This window comes from Grammomys surdaster, unplaced genomic scaffold (assembly GCF_004785775.1).
Source record: "Grammomys surdaster isolate TR1022 unplaced genomic scaffold, NIH_TR_1.0 132, whole genome shotgun sequence".
NCBI classification, from domain to species: Eukaryota; Metazoa; Chordata; class Mammalia; order Rodentia; family Muridae; genus Grammomys; species Grammomys surdaster.
The window spans coordinates 3798777-3813109 of NW_021604590.1; the positions used below are offsets into that span (position 1 = coordinate 3798777).

Genomic DNA, 14333 nt, shown 5'->3' on the forward strand with positions numbered 1-14333 from the left:
TGCGGCCCATTACATCTCCCAGCCATAGGAAGGGGACAAAGAGGTGTCCTCTTTTAGAAGGCAAGAGGGATTTTAGGAGCCTTTCTTCCTTTTCTCAAGATATACTTACGATATTAACAAGAAAAAATTTTAAAAATGATTACTTTTGAAATTACGTGCTTACAGAATTTAAATAAGAGTAAGTGACCAACAATCTGTTTCTTTTGTGTTATGTGTGTTTGTGTGTATGCCCACATGGAGGCCAGAAGTTGATGCCAAATGCCCCCCTTAATTGCTCACCACCTTATTTTATTGAGACAAGGTCTCTCACTGAGCCCGAGGCTCTCTGATGGAGCTAGACTGCCTGGCTAGTGAGCTCTTGGGACCCTCCCAACTTTACACCCCTCCTCCACACTGAGATCCGTGCCACACACAGCTCTTTACATGCATTCTGGGCAACTGAACTCAGGCCCTGATGCTTGTGTGGTCAACATGCCCCCAAGTCTGTTTCTTCTTGAGAGACCACTGGTACACCCCATAGAAAAATCCTCCCTCTTTTCCTTTCAAGTAGAGTTCCCCAAGTCCAAGCTGAAGGCAAATCCTACGCTTTGCTTGACATCTTTTCCTGATGTAGGCTTTGCACCTTTTCAGTGAGAGGATTGTAGAACCTTTGGGTCAGAGGAATGATGTTCGGATTCTTGTTCCTCTCTACCTTCCAGATCATGTTTTCTCGGGCACGATGTTAACTTCTCTGAGCCTGTTTTCCAAGCCGAGAAACAATGCAAGGCCACAGTTATGTCCAGTGGTTCTCGTAGATAAAACTGTTTGTTTCTATGGTGAAGACAAACTCAATTTTAAGCTTGCAGCATCCACTCGACAATTTGGTAGTGACTGGAACAAAGCGTGCCCTAAGAAACATGCCCTATTATTAAAGCCTTTGTAAAGTTAGCATAGGCTAATATACTCAGGCAAATAGAGAAGGTGCACTATTTGAATACTTAAGGTACCAGCACTCACTCTGCACGATGCATCACTGTGTGTGAGGATAGACAATCTTAGTGGACTCCCGCCACTGTCACTGAAGAAGGTTTGGAATCTCTAAGTATAGACATGCTGCTAGGCAGGAATCTGGAACAGCTGACGGCGGCAGCTGCACTTGTCCTAGGGTCACGGAGCACATAAACCTCCACAGATGAGAGGCTCTGGTGTCCATGCACAGCATGGCTGCAGCCCACCATGCTAGGAAGACTTCCCTGAGAAAAGCAACAAAAGGCACTCTGGACTAAAGCCCTCCCTGGGATTCAAGCAAGGAAGGGCCTGGACTCAACTTAGAGCGGTGTGCAGGGAGATGTGTGCAGGCAGAGGTAGCAGGTGTGCTCTCTGCTTCTGTCTTCTGTGAGACGTGCCATAGGGAACCAGGCTGGCTTTTATGTGAGGCTGGAACCAAGAGCACCCAGGGGTCCAAGGCAACCACACATGGCTATGTCGGCATCTCCTGGGGACTGCGGTGATCATGTCACTGCCACTAAGGATTTCTCTGGGGGGACATGTGACAGCTCTCAGCCACAAGGATGGGAAAGATACGGAAAGACATGAGCTAGCAAGCTAGACAGAAAATACAAAGGAAGACTTGAACTCTTAGATCTTCAGTAAAGAAGGAAGTCGGCATATGATGCCTGGAGGTGGGATGGGGTGGGGACAAACAAATAGCATTGAACCAGGCATGGTGCTGTGGTAATCGTAGACGGAACAAGTTTGTTAGTGTGGAACCAAAAAAGAAAAAAAAAAAAAAAAAAAGCAAACAATGACTTAGTAACACAGTGTTAACAAATTATCACTTGGAAATGAGGGCTAACTACACGGATCAGTTAGAAAAGGGTTTGCTGCAAAAGCCCAAGGACCAGAGTTCGATCCCCCAGAATTGATATTAAAACTACCAAGAACTGTGTTAAGACAGGAGGATCCTGGCTTACACATATACACACATGTACACATACATATACAACAAATCCACATATATAAACCGGCACACATACATTAATACAATTTGGTAGCTTGAGTAAATACTGAAATACTTAGTGAGTTTTCTTTTGTAATATTTAATGTATTGCCCATCACCTAATCAGTCAGTATTCCTTAATAATATTTAATATACTACCCATCACCTAATGACATAAGTGCTCAAGCTCTCAGAATCTAGTTAGCTTTCCATACACAGCCTATAAAACAGGTGACAAAGACGGTTTTACAGCTCCTATTTCTCTAAATATATGCTCACCTTTTTAGCATTAATATTCTTTAGAGGGTTTAATGGGCCATGACCACACTCACAATGGACTACTAAAGATTATTAATTTAAAAAAATGAATACTAGGAGAATAGGTTTAACTATTTTACTAAGGAAGTCTGTCACCACAAAATCTTAATGCCAACAATTCTCAACGCCTCGGGGAAGACCTCACGGCATCTCTCTCAGGTACAAGAGACAGTAACCATCCAGTGTGCGATGTTCCTGTGAAGAAAAAAAGTGAACCAACGTCCTCCCATCCTCCAGAGTCTGGGAGTGGGTCATTTGTCATACAGGAAATTGCTGCTGCAGGATGAGGTCATTAGGTCAGAGCATGAGACGGACGTGTGACTCGATAAGCCATTCCATCGAGAAGAGCCCATTATTACAGCAGACGACGGAATCGCCAGTTACACAGAATGGGATCTCTGATTTGTAGGTTTTCTTGAAAGAACAATATTTGTGCAGGTTGTGAAGATGTCATGTTTCATATTTTGTATTTATGTTTCTGGTAATTCAAGAAAGGTAATAAGCATCTGAGTCAACTTGTGAATGAAGGTGATTCTGTCACTGTCTAGAGACTGAAATGGTCAAGAGATGTTGTCTTTTTTTTTTTCACATAACCCATGGAAATAGAGAGGCTTTTAGATATTGAATCATTTCTTCCAGCCATATCTCCCTAGGTAAAGAGGACGAAACAAGACAATCAAATGATCACAGAGACAGACCATGGGCAGCTAAACCTTTCACAGGCGATATTTGATTTGTTCCACTCTGGATTCAATTCTTTCTCCAGTGTGGCTGGCTCAAAGGTGTCTTTTCCTGGGATATGAATCTAGAATGGATATACCTGGGCTCCAGTCTCACTGCCTTCCTCAAAATAATTGACAGGCTAAGTAAACTGGGAATTCAAATGGGGAGAGGAAGGCGCTAGGACCTTTTCAATAACTCTTCCAACAGAAACCTCCCAAAACCGCTTTTTCAATAATTTTTCTGGGCATGTCTCATCTGTTGTCCAAGAGCTGGATATGTCCCAGGATGGGTATGAATGTACCACAAACCATTTCCACAGTACCACATCCAGCCAAAGTGTCAGAAGCCTGGATACCCTTGTCAATCCACTTGCAGGAACCTTAGTGGAATGCAAAGCAAGCTACACTGTATAATATTTCAAATATCTTAGCCAAGCACCAGGTGAGTAGATTATGAAATACAGAATCCAAATTGAGATCAGGAATAAGTTATTTTTCTAAAGCCAAGGTCACATGAGATAAGAATGGTCCATACATAGGATACAGCTAATGTCTTACTAGACGGTCACTGGGGAATGTTGCACATTCATCAGTGAAAAGGCAAAGCTGTCTGCCTCACATAGAAGCAACAGGATAGCAAACAAACACTGAGATGAGGACTGTGTGCCCTGCGCTGTATGGGATGGGACATTTCTCTTTCAAATGTCAACAAAGACAAGAGACTGGTATGGGAAGTCATGCGTGTTCTAGGAGTCAAGAATATGATGTGAATTATGTTCATAGTTTTGTTGGCATATATAAAAATTTGGAGGCATATAAGCACTCCACAAACACATATCACGCTACATTGCCTGGATGACCTTTTTCTATACTGCAAGTAGTCAAGCAAAATGCCTGGAAAAAAAATGACAGAGGCAAAGACCTCTCAAGTGGAAAACCACTGCACACCACAAGGATGTAAGACAACGATCATGAGGAAGCTTAACGAATTTGCAAACACGAGCATCAAGACATGGGGCATGCTCTGAAAACGAGAGTTCAGTCATGGTATCAGAGAAATGCTTCTTATACTTCCCTTCCTCTGGTTCTCTAGTTCTGGTTCTCTTCCCACCGTAGAACTGCTGAAAAAGGGAAAATAAAACCTTATGGCTTCAAAAGAAAAAAGGTTCAAGACATTCAAGTATGTGTGTGTGTGTGTGTGTGTGCATGCACATGTGATATGTGTGTGCATATGTGTGCATTCATACACGTGTATGTGTCCATATGTGTGTGTGTATAGTCAAGGGCCTTCTGTAGGTGACAGAAAGGCCTCAGAATTAAGCTGTGACACAGCTGAACCTTGTTCATTCTGCTGAAATGATGGCAGCATTAAGTTAGCTATGAGGAAAGACATAATTTCATTAAGGCTGTATATGTTAGGGAGGATGGCCCTGTCGGGCTTAGGTGGGAGAGGAGATCCTTGATCCCATGAAGGCTAGATGCTGTGTGGGGGGGTGGTAGGTAGGGGCACATCCAAAGAGAAGCAGGAGGAGAGGCGATGGGATAGGGGTTCCTGGGTGGGAGGGGAGGATGGGGTAAGGGGATAACATCTGAACTGTAAGTAAAATATCCAATTAAAAAAAAGGGAAAAAAACCCAACACTTTATTAAGTGCATGGAGTATTTGCTTCTGTCTTTTGTTCTAAATTCCCTGCAACTATACATCTTGGGGAAACAGGGAGGTGATGCTGTTTTTCTCCCTGAGGATTGTGTGCCTTTCATTCCACCACAAGGAAGGAGGTTGGAACCTGTCTGAGGCAAACGTGGCCTCTCTAAATTCTCCTCTCTAAATTTCCCCAAGCTCCTTTCAGTTAAGGGCTGACCGTGAATAACCTAACACAAGTGTTAGTATTCTGTCTAAACTCCACCTCCACAGTTACCTGGCAACAGCCAGGTAGGCCTGCCCACTATAAAAGGGGCTGCTTGGCCCTCCTCTCTCTCTTGGACCCTTGACCCCTTGCCTGCAGGTTCTCCTCTGCCCTCTCCCCCTTCCCTTCCCCTTCTCTTCACGTGGTCATGGCCGGCCTCTACCTCTCTGCTCTCTCTCTCTCTCTGCCTCTACTACCCTCCTGGCTCCCCTCCCCATGCCCTGAATAAACTCTATTCTGTGCTATACCGTCCATGTCCCTCAGGGAGATGCCTCCACATGGCGTGCAGCTTAGACAGACACACAAGAGACCAGCCGGTTCCATGGGAAGAGGGTTTATTTAGGGCGGAGGGCAGGTGAGAGAAACGGGAAGAATGGCAGAGAGAAGAAGAAAGAAGAGGGGAGGGGAAGGGAGGGGAAAGGAGAGGTGAGGAGAGGGCAGGGCGAAGTCGGGGAAGCTCCTTATATTTATATAGACGATGACATAGCTCTTCTTCCCAGGTACAGGTGAAGTAGCCAGGTGAATTGTGGGAGTGTTATCTTGGTTGCCTCGGCAACGATGTAGCAGTCGTCTGGCGCTTGAATGTGACGTCACTGAGTGCGAACTTATACTAACACCAAGATTAACATTTAAAAATTCTCTGAAGATAGACTCCTATGCCTATGTCTTTAAGTTAGCTTTCTGCAAACCTTTCCACCTTCTGAGAACTTTCCAACAGGACTTCTTTATGTCCTTGAGAATAAGTCACCTAGGCCCTCTGAGGTCTCATGCTCAATGCAAACAAATGTTCCAGTCCTTCTTGAGAAGTTTCCGATCACCCTCTTCTAAAGTTCTCTGATTAAAAAAAAAGCTTGTATCAGATTCCATTTCTCTTATTATCATTATAAGACAGATCTCAGAGAACTGCTTCCTAGGATCAGGCTACATCAAACTCAGAAGGAATCATCAGGAAGTGTCCCTCTAACCCAGAGAAACGGCATGCTGATTCGCCATCATTTCTGACTCGACCAAGCACCGGTGAACGAATCCCATGAACTTGACCACGTCCACTCTCTGTCATCCCCAGAAAGCGGTTGGTAGTGAACACACTCTTTCTTATTATACCTATTATGAAAGTTGCAACTGTTCTGCTGCAGACATTTTTATATCAAAAAGGTGTGCTCAGTGGACAGCTGCCTGTAGAAGACCAGAATACACTAAGACCCTGCAAAAGTTCAATTCCAAACGAATCAAGATAGAATTGGACAGAACACAAAAACGGAGAATAGTTTTGAACTCACTGGATCAGGAAAGGGCTTTCTGAATAGACACAGTATCACAAGCATAGGCCAATGGCACAGGCACTGAGAACAACAATTAATAAATGGGACCTCATAAAGCTAGACAGCTGTATGACAAAGGAAGCCATCATGTGGACAAAGTGGCAGCCTGCAGAGTGGGAAAATGATCTTTACTAATTATACATCTGATACAGATTATGATCTGACAGAGGGCTAGTGTCTAAACTATTTAAAGAACTAAAACAACAACAACAACAAACAACACAAAAAATCCAAAACCTAAACATCAAGATAACAAATAGCTTATAGAAATCCCCAAAATATAAAAGGCTATTAAGACCACACTCAAATATCTCATTGAATATGAAATAGACGGTATCCAGTTGCAGGCTTTACATCTACTGACTATCGTTCACAGTGCTGGAAGAGACCCTGCATGCTACCAGAGAGAGGAGAAAGGAAATCACTAACCCAGATACAAATCCTGCAGCCTTCAACAGTGAACTGCTGCAGGATATACTGGTATAATACAGCACAAGTATTATACGGATAACCAACCACTTGTTGACTAGATTTAAAGCCCACTCCATGGAATGGAGCTCATACCATTGCCACTGCTAAATGGCCAAGAACCTGGAACTAGATAAGCCACGGGTCCATCGAGAAAATTAAAACTATTATTGTGATAAAAGAACATGGCAAAAAAAAAAAAGACTCCCAAATGGGATGTCTTCGTCAAATCCTTTTCTGTAAGGCTCAGGAATCTCCGGGGAGAGGAGATCAGAAATTCTAAGAGTCAGAGGTGAATGATTTCAAGGAAACGGTGCCTTCCAGCCTCAACAGGATAGACAGACATAAATTCTCAATGACTACAGCAGCATGCACAGGGCCTGCACTGGTTCAAGCTAGATGTGGTCCCAGCACTGAGAAGGAGAAGCAGAGGAGGTCTCTGCACTAACCAAGAACATCTGAACTATACCTGCTATATAAGATTAAAAAAAAAAGATACTTTTTTTTCCCCAGTGATTTCTCACTAGGTATAACAATGGCATTTGAGAGCAGGCAGCTTGGCCTGGAGTAGCTGGTCAACACAAAACAAACTCCAGGGTATTATTGTAGACTTTTTGTAACAGTTCGCTTTGTTAGGGCATTTCTGTCTTCTCGGTTTTTTGCTTTTATATTTTGATTTTTGTTTTTGTGTGTGTTTTTTAAATTATGTGTGTTTTATTTGTTTTTGTTTGAGAGAGAGAGAGAGAGAGAGAGAGAGAGAGAGAGAACACATAAAGTTAGGTGGGAGGTGGAATATCTGGGAAGAGGGATGGGGAAAGCATTATAAAAATACATTGTAAGAAAAAAATTTCGTTTAAAATGTATGCTTAGAAATGTTTTCAATTTATAATGCCATGAAAGGCCAACATTGAAATGTCACTCAAAATGATCACAGGAATACTAAAGAAACAATAGACCATCAAATAAAGATTCTACACTCAAAGTCATATCATCTATAAGGAAGCCAAAGCACTGGGTATATATTAAATTGACAAAATAATAAATGTTTTATGTCATCCTGTAGTGATTTGAACATGCTTGGCTCAGGAAGTAGCACTATTTCGAGGTGTGGCCTTATTGGAGCAAGTGCATCACTATGGGTGTGGTCTTTAAGACCCTCATCCTAGCTGCCTGGAAGCCGGTATTCTGCTAGCAGCCTTCAGATGAAGATGTAGAACTCTCATCTCCTCCTGCATCATGCCTGCCTGGATGGTGCCATGTTCCTGCCTTGATGATAATAGACTGAACCTCTAAACCTGTAAGCCAGCCCCAATTAAATGTTGTCCTTATAAGAGTTGCCTTGGTCATGGTGTGTGTTCACAGTGAAACCCTAACGAAGACACATCCCCAAGGCAATTATGTCCAAAGATGAAATTTTCTCCATCTAGACTCTTTCATAGAAAACTCACAGCAATGACCAGAAGACTATAAAGCGACTCATTCATTCTATGATATAAATGCAATCAAAGCTAAGCAAGAAGTGTCTTATGGCAAATTTTTCCATGACATGGATCCTCACAGTTCAAGTCTGGTCTCTCATGAGGCTGCAGAAGTCCTCCTCTGAGCCACACGGGAAAACCTATCTACAGATTGACCATTCGAGCCCACCCCACAATTAACATCCAAGTCAACAACTATACACATTGACTGGAAAAAAAAAACTATTCAAAATCGGAGCTACCAAAATATAAGAAAACAGATCTGTGCTTAGCAGAATTCTGGGTACCGGATACACACTGCAGCAGCCCACTAACTTGTATATGAATAAATTCTCTATACAGCAGCATATGACAAAGTAACTTTACTGAATGTTAGGATCTAACTTTCTATGTTCCTGCAATCCGAAATAACTTAGCAATCCATCTTTTATTTTCATCAAGATGACACTAACTCTGAAATAAATTTAAATGTTCTGTTGCAAAAAAAAAAAAAAAAAAGCATTACACCAAATATAACTAGAATGATCAATACGTTGTAAGCTGAAGGAAAAGGGATGGAAGCTGGAGAGAGGGCTCCGTGGTCAACAGTTCTTCCAGAGGACCTGAGTCCAGTTTCCAGGACCCATTCATTCCTGGGGCTCACAAATGCCCAGAAATCCCCACCCCCAGTTCCTCAGGACATGACTCCCTCTTGTGGCCTCAGCAGGTACTGCATTCATGTGCACATATACCTACACAGACAAACACAAGCATACTAAATTTTAAAAATAAAATAAACATTTTGAAAAACAGAGAGGAAGATGGGATGGGGCAGATGAATGTGAAATGAGAGAACCCACAGACAACGAAGAAGAAAGACGATTGTATTTTACACTGGAGAGGCGGGCTCAAAGTCTACCACATGTGATTTTTGTCTTTTTGAAAAAAAAAAAAAGAAGAAGAAGAAGCCGGGCAGTGGTGGCTTAATTCCAGCACTTGGGAGGAAGAGGCAGGCAGATTTCTGAGTTGAGAGTTCGAGGCTAGCTTGGTCTACAGAGTGAGTTCCAGGACAGCCAGGGCTACACAGAGAAACCCTGTCTCGAAAAATCAAAAAAATAAAATAAAATAAAATAAAATAAAAATAAAAATAAAAATAAAAGAAATTACTTAGAAAGAAAAGGACACGGCCATTTTAAGTCATCCAAGTACTAATATCCGAAGAATTGACACAGGGTATCTGGGCCCTAAGTGACGCCAAGAGGAAAAGTAAAGTTGAACGAAATGTTGTTCGTAGCCTGAATATTAGAGCAAAGTGCACTTTAACACAGAAACGCTAAGACAGCCCATCTGGTTCTGTATTTAGAAACACTATCACATACTACTGTTGACGACAACATTTTGGGACATCGCAAACTTGCAGTAATTTTTTGAGAGCAGTTGAGTGAGTTTCCAGGGTTCTGGGAAACGTCACCTTGCACGTTTTGTAGCAGTTTCCTGCTTTGAGGCGCGCACACACTTACGTCCACTTCACAGCCGTACTCTGATCCGTCCAGAAGCGTCACTTTGCACTGCATGCTTTTAGGCCTTTTCACAATCTTCAGCGGGGACCGCGAGAGTTTGCTGCTGGATGATCTCTGAGAGAGCTTATCGTCCTCAAATTGCTGATACTCAAGCTGTTTCGCAGCTGCGGCGGCAAAGTCCCGGTCTTTGTCACCGACCTGTGAACAGCAACAATGAACGCCTTTCATAACAGACAGGAAATGGATACTGAGCTGCTCAGACGGCGGCGGCGTGTAGCTTCAGAGAAACAGGTTGAGTTCCCCTTTCTCAGAGGATGTGAGTTGTCTCAACTACTATGCTATAGGCTGAAACTCGGACACGAATATTCCCAAAGCTCAGCTATACGTAGATGACCCCGCCCACTTAAACGCACCACTGGGCCCTTTTCTCAGCTGACCCAAGACTTAATAGAGAAAGAGAATTTGCCAGTTCTACCAAGATCTCACCAAGTGAAGAAGCGGAGCCACTCCTGTCATTTAAAAGGCATTGGATAGGGGAAGAACTCAATCACATCTGGATTTCCTTTTACTCAGTCTTCGGAATTCATCGGATGCTTCTACATTCCCTGGCCTGTTAGCACCGCCCCCATACACTCACAAGATATCTTATAAACATTAAGACTTAGAGGGTTGTGAGTGTTAATCTTGCCGGTAATTTTCTGACTGCTGAAATGTTTGCCTCTACTCTGAACCGGTTCAGTGAAGTCGGCAGCTTTAAAGCTCTATACAAAGTAATCCCCCAGACCCGCCTCTCTTCTGGTAATAAGCTGGTGTGTGTGAAGCTCTCATCTGCTTCTGAGTGTCTACCTCTGTTCTAGGCCAGCCTCTCTACTGCAGAGAAACGTCTCGTGGAACATGAAACTCCCTCGAGTCAGCTCCCGGGCATCTCTGGACATGGCTCCCCAGATGTTTCTGCAACCTTCTGTTATCTAATCGTGATAATGGTGGTGTGCAAATCTGATGCGTGGCTGGGTGGTCTGCAGTGATCCCCTGCTTTGTAAGCAAGTATCCAATGTCATCAGGTGTTAGAACACCGAGTTCCAGAGTGTTCACGCACAGGCTGACTTTGTCTCCACTCACTAAACGTTTTCTAAAAATTTCCACATATGCAACCACTTCAGAAGGCTGAGGTCAGCTACGCCCCGGCTCCCGGTTCCTTTATTACCACAAGTTAGTGCTCTAACACATGTTGATTCCAGGTGTGAAGTTTCAAGACTACAGTGGTTCATCCTAACTACACTCATCCTCTATCCTCTCGACTGGAAGTGTCTGTACTTACTGATTTTTTTTTTTTTAATTTGGTAATAGTGGGAATGGCACCAAGCTTCCACAGGCTACGTGTGGACCCTTCCGGTGAGCTCCATCTCACAAGGACGTAGATATATGCCCATGCCATGTGTAAGGAGCAGCAATGAACCTACAGATGTACACGAGGGAGGGGGGAGCCTTACCAAAGCAGTCCTTAAAATTAGACAGCAACATCCGGGTCAGAATAATGGCTGGGAAAATTAATTTTGCCCTCACACTTTACAGCTTGAAATGAAAACAGCCAGAGGCATAGTTAGGGCTGCCAGCTTGCCGTCTGCCAGTCCTGTAAACCCAGATCTAGGCAAAAAATCTCCAGTTAGGAGTCGGCTGAATGTGTTTTAATCAAAGGCAGGAGGGATGAGTCCAGGCTGAGGAATGCCACTCACTGGAAGCCATCAACAGCACCATTGGTACCCTCTGGTGAGAAGCATGGTTGCCCTTAGGGCTGACACCAAGCATCTCAGCTCAGCCAGGTTCCCTGACTGGCCTTCTCCAGAGACACTCAGGCTCACCTCCCTCTTCACTGGGGTGCTGTGCGCAGCAGCTTCAGGGAACTGCTCTAGTGCTGGCTGCTCCTCACTGTCTCCACCAGCAGGCTCTGGTCCAGGCTGTGCTCCTGCTTGTCCCTGAGGTCCTGCTGCCTCCTGGGGCTCAGCCTCCTGGTCTGGCTTGGATTCTGAGTCTGATCCCGATTCGGTCGTCATGGTGGATTGTTCTGCAACCAGAAAACAAGGCAGGGGCTGGTCACTAGGTGCAATTATCTATTCCAGAGGAGCCAGTATGAAAGGGGTGAAGGGGAAGCCCAGCCAAGCCCAGTCCTCCACCACACACCAGGGCGGCTCTGTGCAGAGGGACCCAGAGAATCAGAGAACCGTGCTCGCAATAGCTCAAAATTAGTCATGGAACACTGAGAAGTCACCTGGGAGAAGACATCCTCAATTAAGAGAGTATCTCCATGACACCAGGCTGCCGACAAGCCTGTAATGCATTTTCTTAATTGGTGATTGATGGGGGAGGGCCCAGGCCAGAGTGGGCGGGGTCACCCCTGGACTGGAGATCCTATAAGAAAGCAGGCTGCGTGAGCCATGAGAGGCAGGCCAGAAGGCAGCACCCTCCATGGCATCTGCATCAGGTCCTGCCTCTATATTTCTGCTCTGACTTCTTCAGTGATGAAGTGTGATGTGGAAGTGTAAACCAAATCAACCCTTTCCTCCCCAACTAGCTTTTGGTCACAGTGCTCATCACAGCAACAGTAACCCTAACTGGGACAAACACACACTAAAAACTAATCTGTAATGATCAACAGTGTCTCTTCATAATAGACTGTGGCCACAAAACAAATAAAATAAAATAAAAATAAAATTAAATACCACACTAACTAGGACAGCAGATGAAGAGAGAACGTCTGCTGAATAAGCATGTTTTTCTAATGCCTGGGAAGGATGATCTACAAAATAAAATATTCCACTGGACTCTCCTACCCCTGAATCTGTGGATTCCTGCAGAAACAACAAATGTCTTTTCTACTTGTTTTTGGCTAGTTTCGCAGTTTCCTTTTGAATTTAAATATACAAATATACAGGGACCTTCACATCTCCAGCATGCGTCCCTGCGTGTATTCCCCACAGCATCTTTCCTGTGGTAGCTGGGGTTGGAGGCAGCCTGTATTCCCCTCTCCCTTGGTCCCTTGCCTTTCCTGGGTCCCTACTACTACATGCGAGCACTAGAAAATGACTGCATCATATCTCATGTGAAATCTCACATTACTACACCCTAACAACACATCTTGGGGGCACAAAACTACCATCTTGTAACGGAGTTCTAGGTCATACTAGAATTCTGCGCCTCTGTTTCTACATATGCCAAATGAGAAGAAGGCTGAGCATGTTCAAACCTCAACAACAGATTTCCGCAGCCATCTCTGTCTCTTTCTTGCAGATATGCCCAATATCTTAAAGCATATTCTTGCTGAACACAGTAAGAGGTGCTATGCCAGGCACACCTGACCTTTTGTGTAATTTGTTATATGTATGGTAAATACTCAAAGACAATGTATCTTTTATAATTTCTTTCCCCAATTCTCATTCCCCCTTATAAAAAAGAAAATATTCTGAGCAAAGAGCTAGTGTAATTCCTTAAATAAATGACAGGTGTACTGGTATGATATGGGATTATGCGCTCTGACTTGTCACTGTGCAGCAAACACATCATTTAATAATTTAACTATCTCGGTAAAGAGACATCACCAAACACCAATCAGTGCTCTAAGTATGTTCTTTACGTAGGGTTCCTTCTCTCAGTCACCTATTCCTCTTGTTGAAAAGAAGACATATCAACTTGGCATGTGCTGAGCTACCCTAAGCAACGTAAATATCAAACCCGGAATAAGACTATGAGCTAACCTCCCCTGACCCCGCCTATCACACTTTGAAAGCTCTTTAAACACATCTTGAAAGCAAATATTACCTTTCCTTGGTCTGCTTATTCTGGAAGCTGGTTTGAGTACCAAGAAATTGTGTGTGTGTGTATGTGTGGGAAGGTGGGGGAAGGTTAACATGGCAGAATTCTGATCCCATGTGGATTTCAGGCTTGGGAAGGTGAGAGATGATTTTAGTAGTCAATTCATCTGACTATTGACACTGAGGTCCAGATATAAAACAGCTAGTGTGGTTTCACAGCAATTACAACATAGCATGCCTCCTTCTAGTCCCCAGGACTGCACCAGGTAAGGTAAAATCCATTTCCTCCTGAAGGTCTTAGCTCAACCACCATTCCTCCACTAGCTTTAGTACGTGATGACAGAATCAAGTTTGAACATTAAGACAACTGAAAATATGTATTAGACACCATTGCTGGGCCAAAACCCTATGGCTAGGTAAGTTATGGGCTATAAGGAGAACCTAATATTACCATTCTGTTAAATGGGCATAGTAATAGACAGAGTCCTGATAACTTATCCTTAAACCTACCTACAGATTAGTGCATCTACAAACTTCATCAGGGAGGCTATTTTTAAAAATAGATGATGATTAACACATTGATCCACAGCTGGTCAAGGGGGAAATAAAAGTGATAGTTCAGAATGCTCAGCCCTAAATGGAATGTCTATTTCAGACATTCTCCTCACATGGCTCACTGAGGAAGAAGAGACAGAGAGATGCTAAGAGCCAGCAGAGTTGGGCAAACACAAGGGTATTCTCTAGACATAGCAGGGAAGTTGCACATATGAACTTACAGCAGTCACAACAGTGCACACAGAACCTGTGCAAGCTCAAGCCACACAGACAAAACCCGT

The 14333-nt window shown here is 43.6% G+C and overlaps 1 protein-coding gene across 7 annotated transcripts in view; it reads right to left on the minus strand.

Annotated features, from left to right (window-relative positions):
• Epb41l3 (erythrocyte membrane protein band 4.1 like 3) overlaps positions 1 to 14333 on the minus strand; it is a 128040-nt gene that overhangs the window by 68467 nt on the left and 45240 nt on the right. For all 7 annotated transcript variants that reach the window (XM_028762186.1, XM_028762181.1, XM_028762184.1 and 4 more), the window contains exons 2-3: positions 11551 to 11753; positions 9692 to 9889 (exon numbers count right to left, since the gene is read on the minus strand). In XM_028762186.1, the coding sequence (XP_028618019.1) occupies positions 9692 to 9889; positions 11551 to 11742 (390 nt within the window). In that variant the 5' untranslated portion in view covers positions 11743 to 11753. The remainder of the gene's footprint in view (positions 1 to 9691; positions 9890 to 11550; positions 11754 to 14333) is intronic.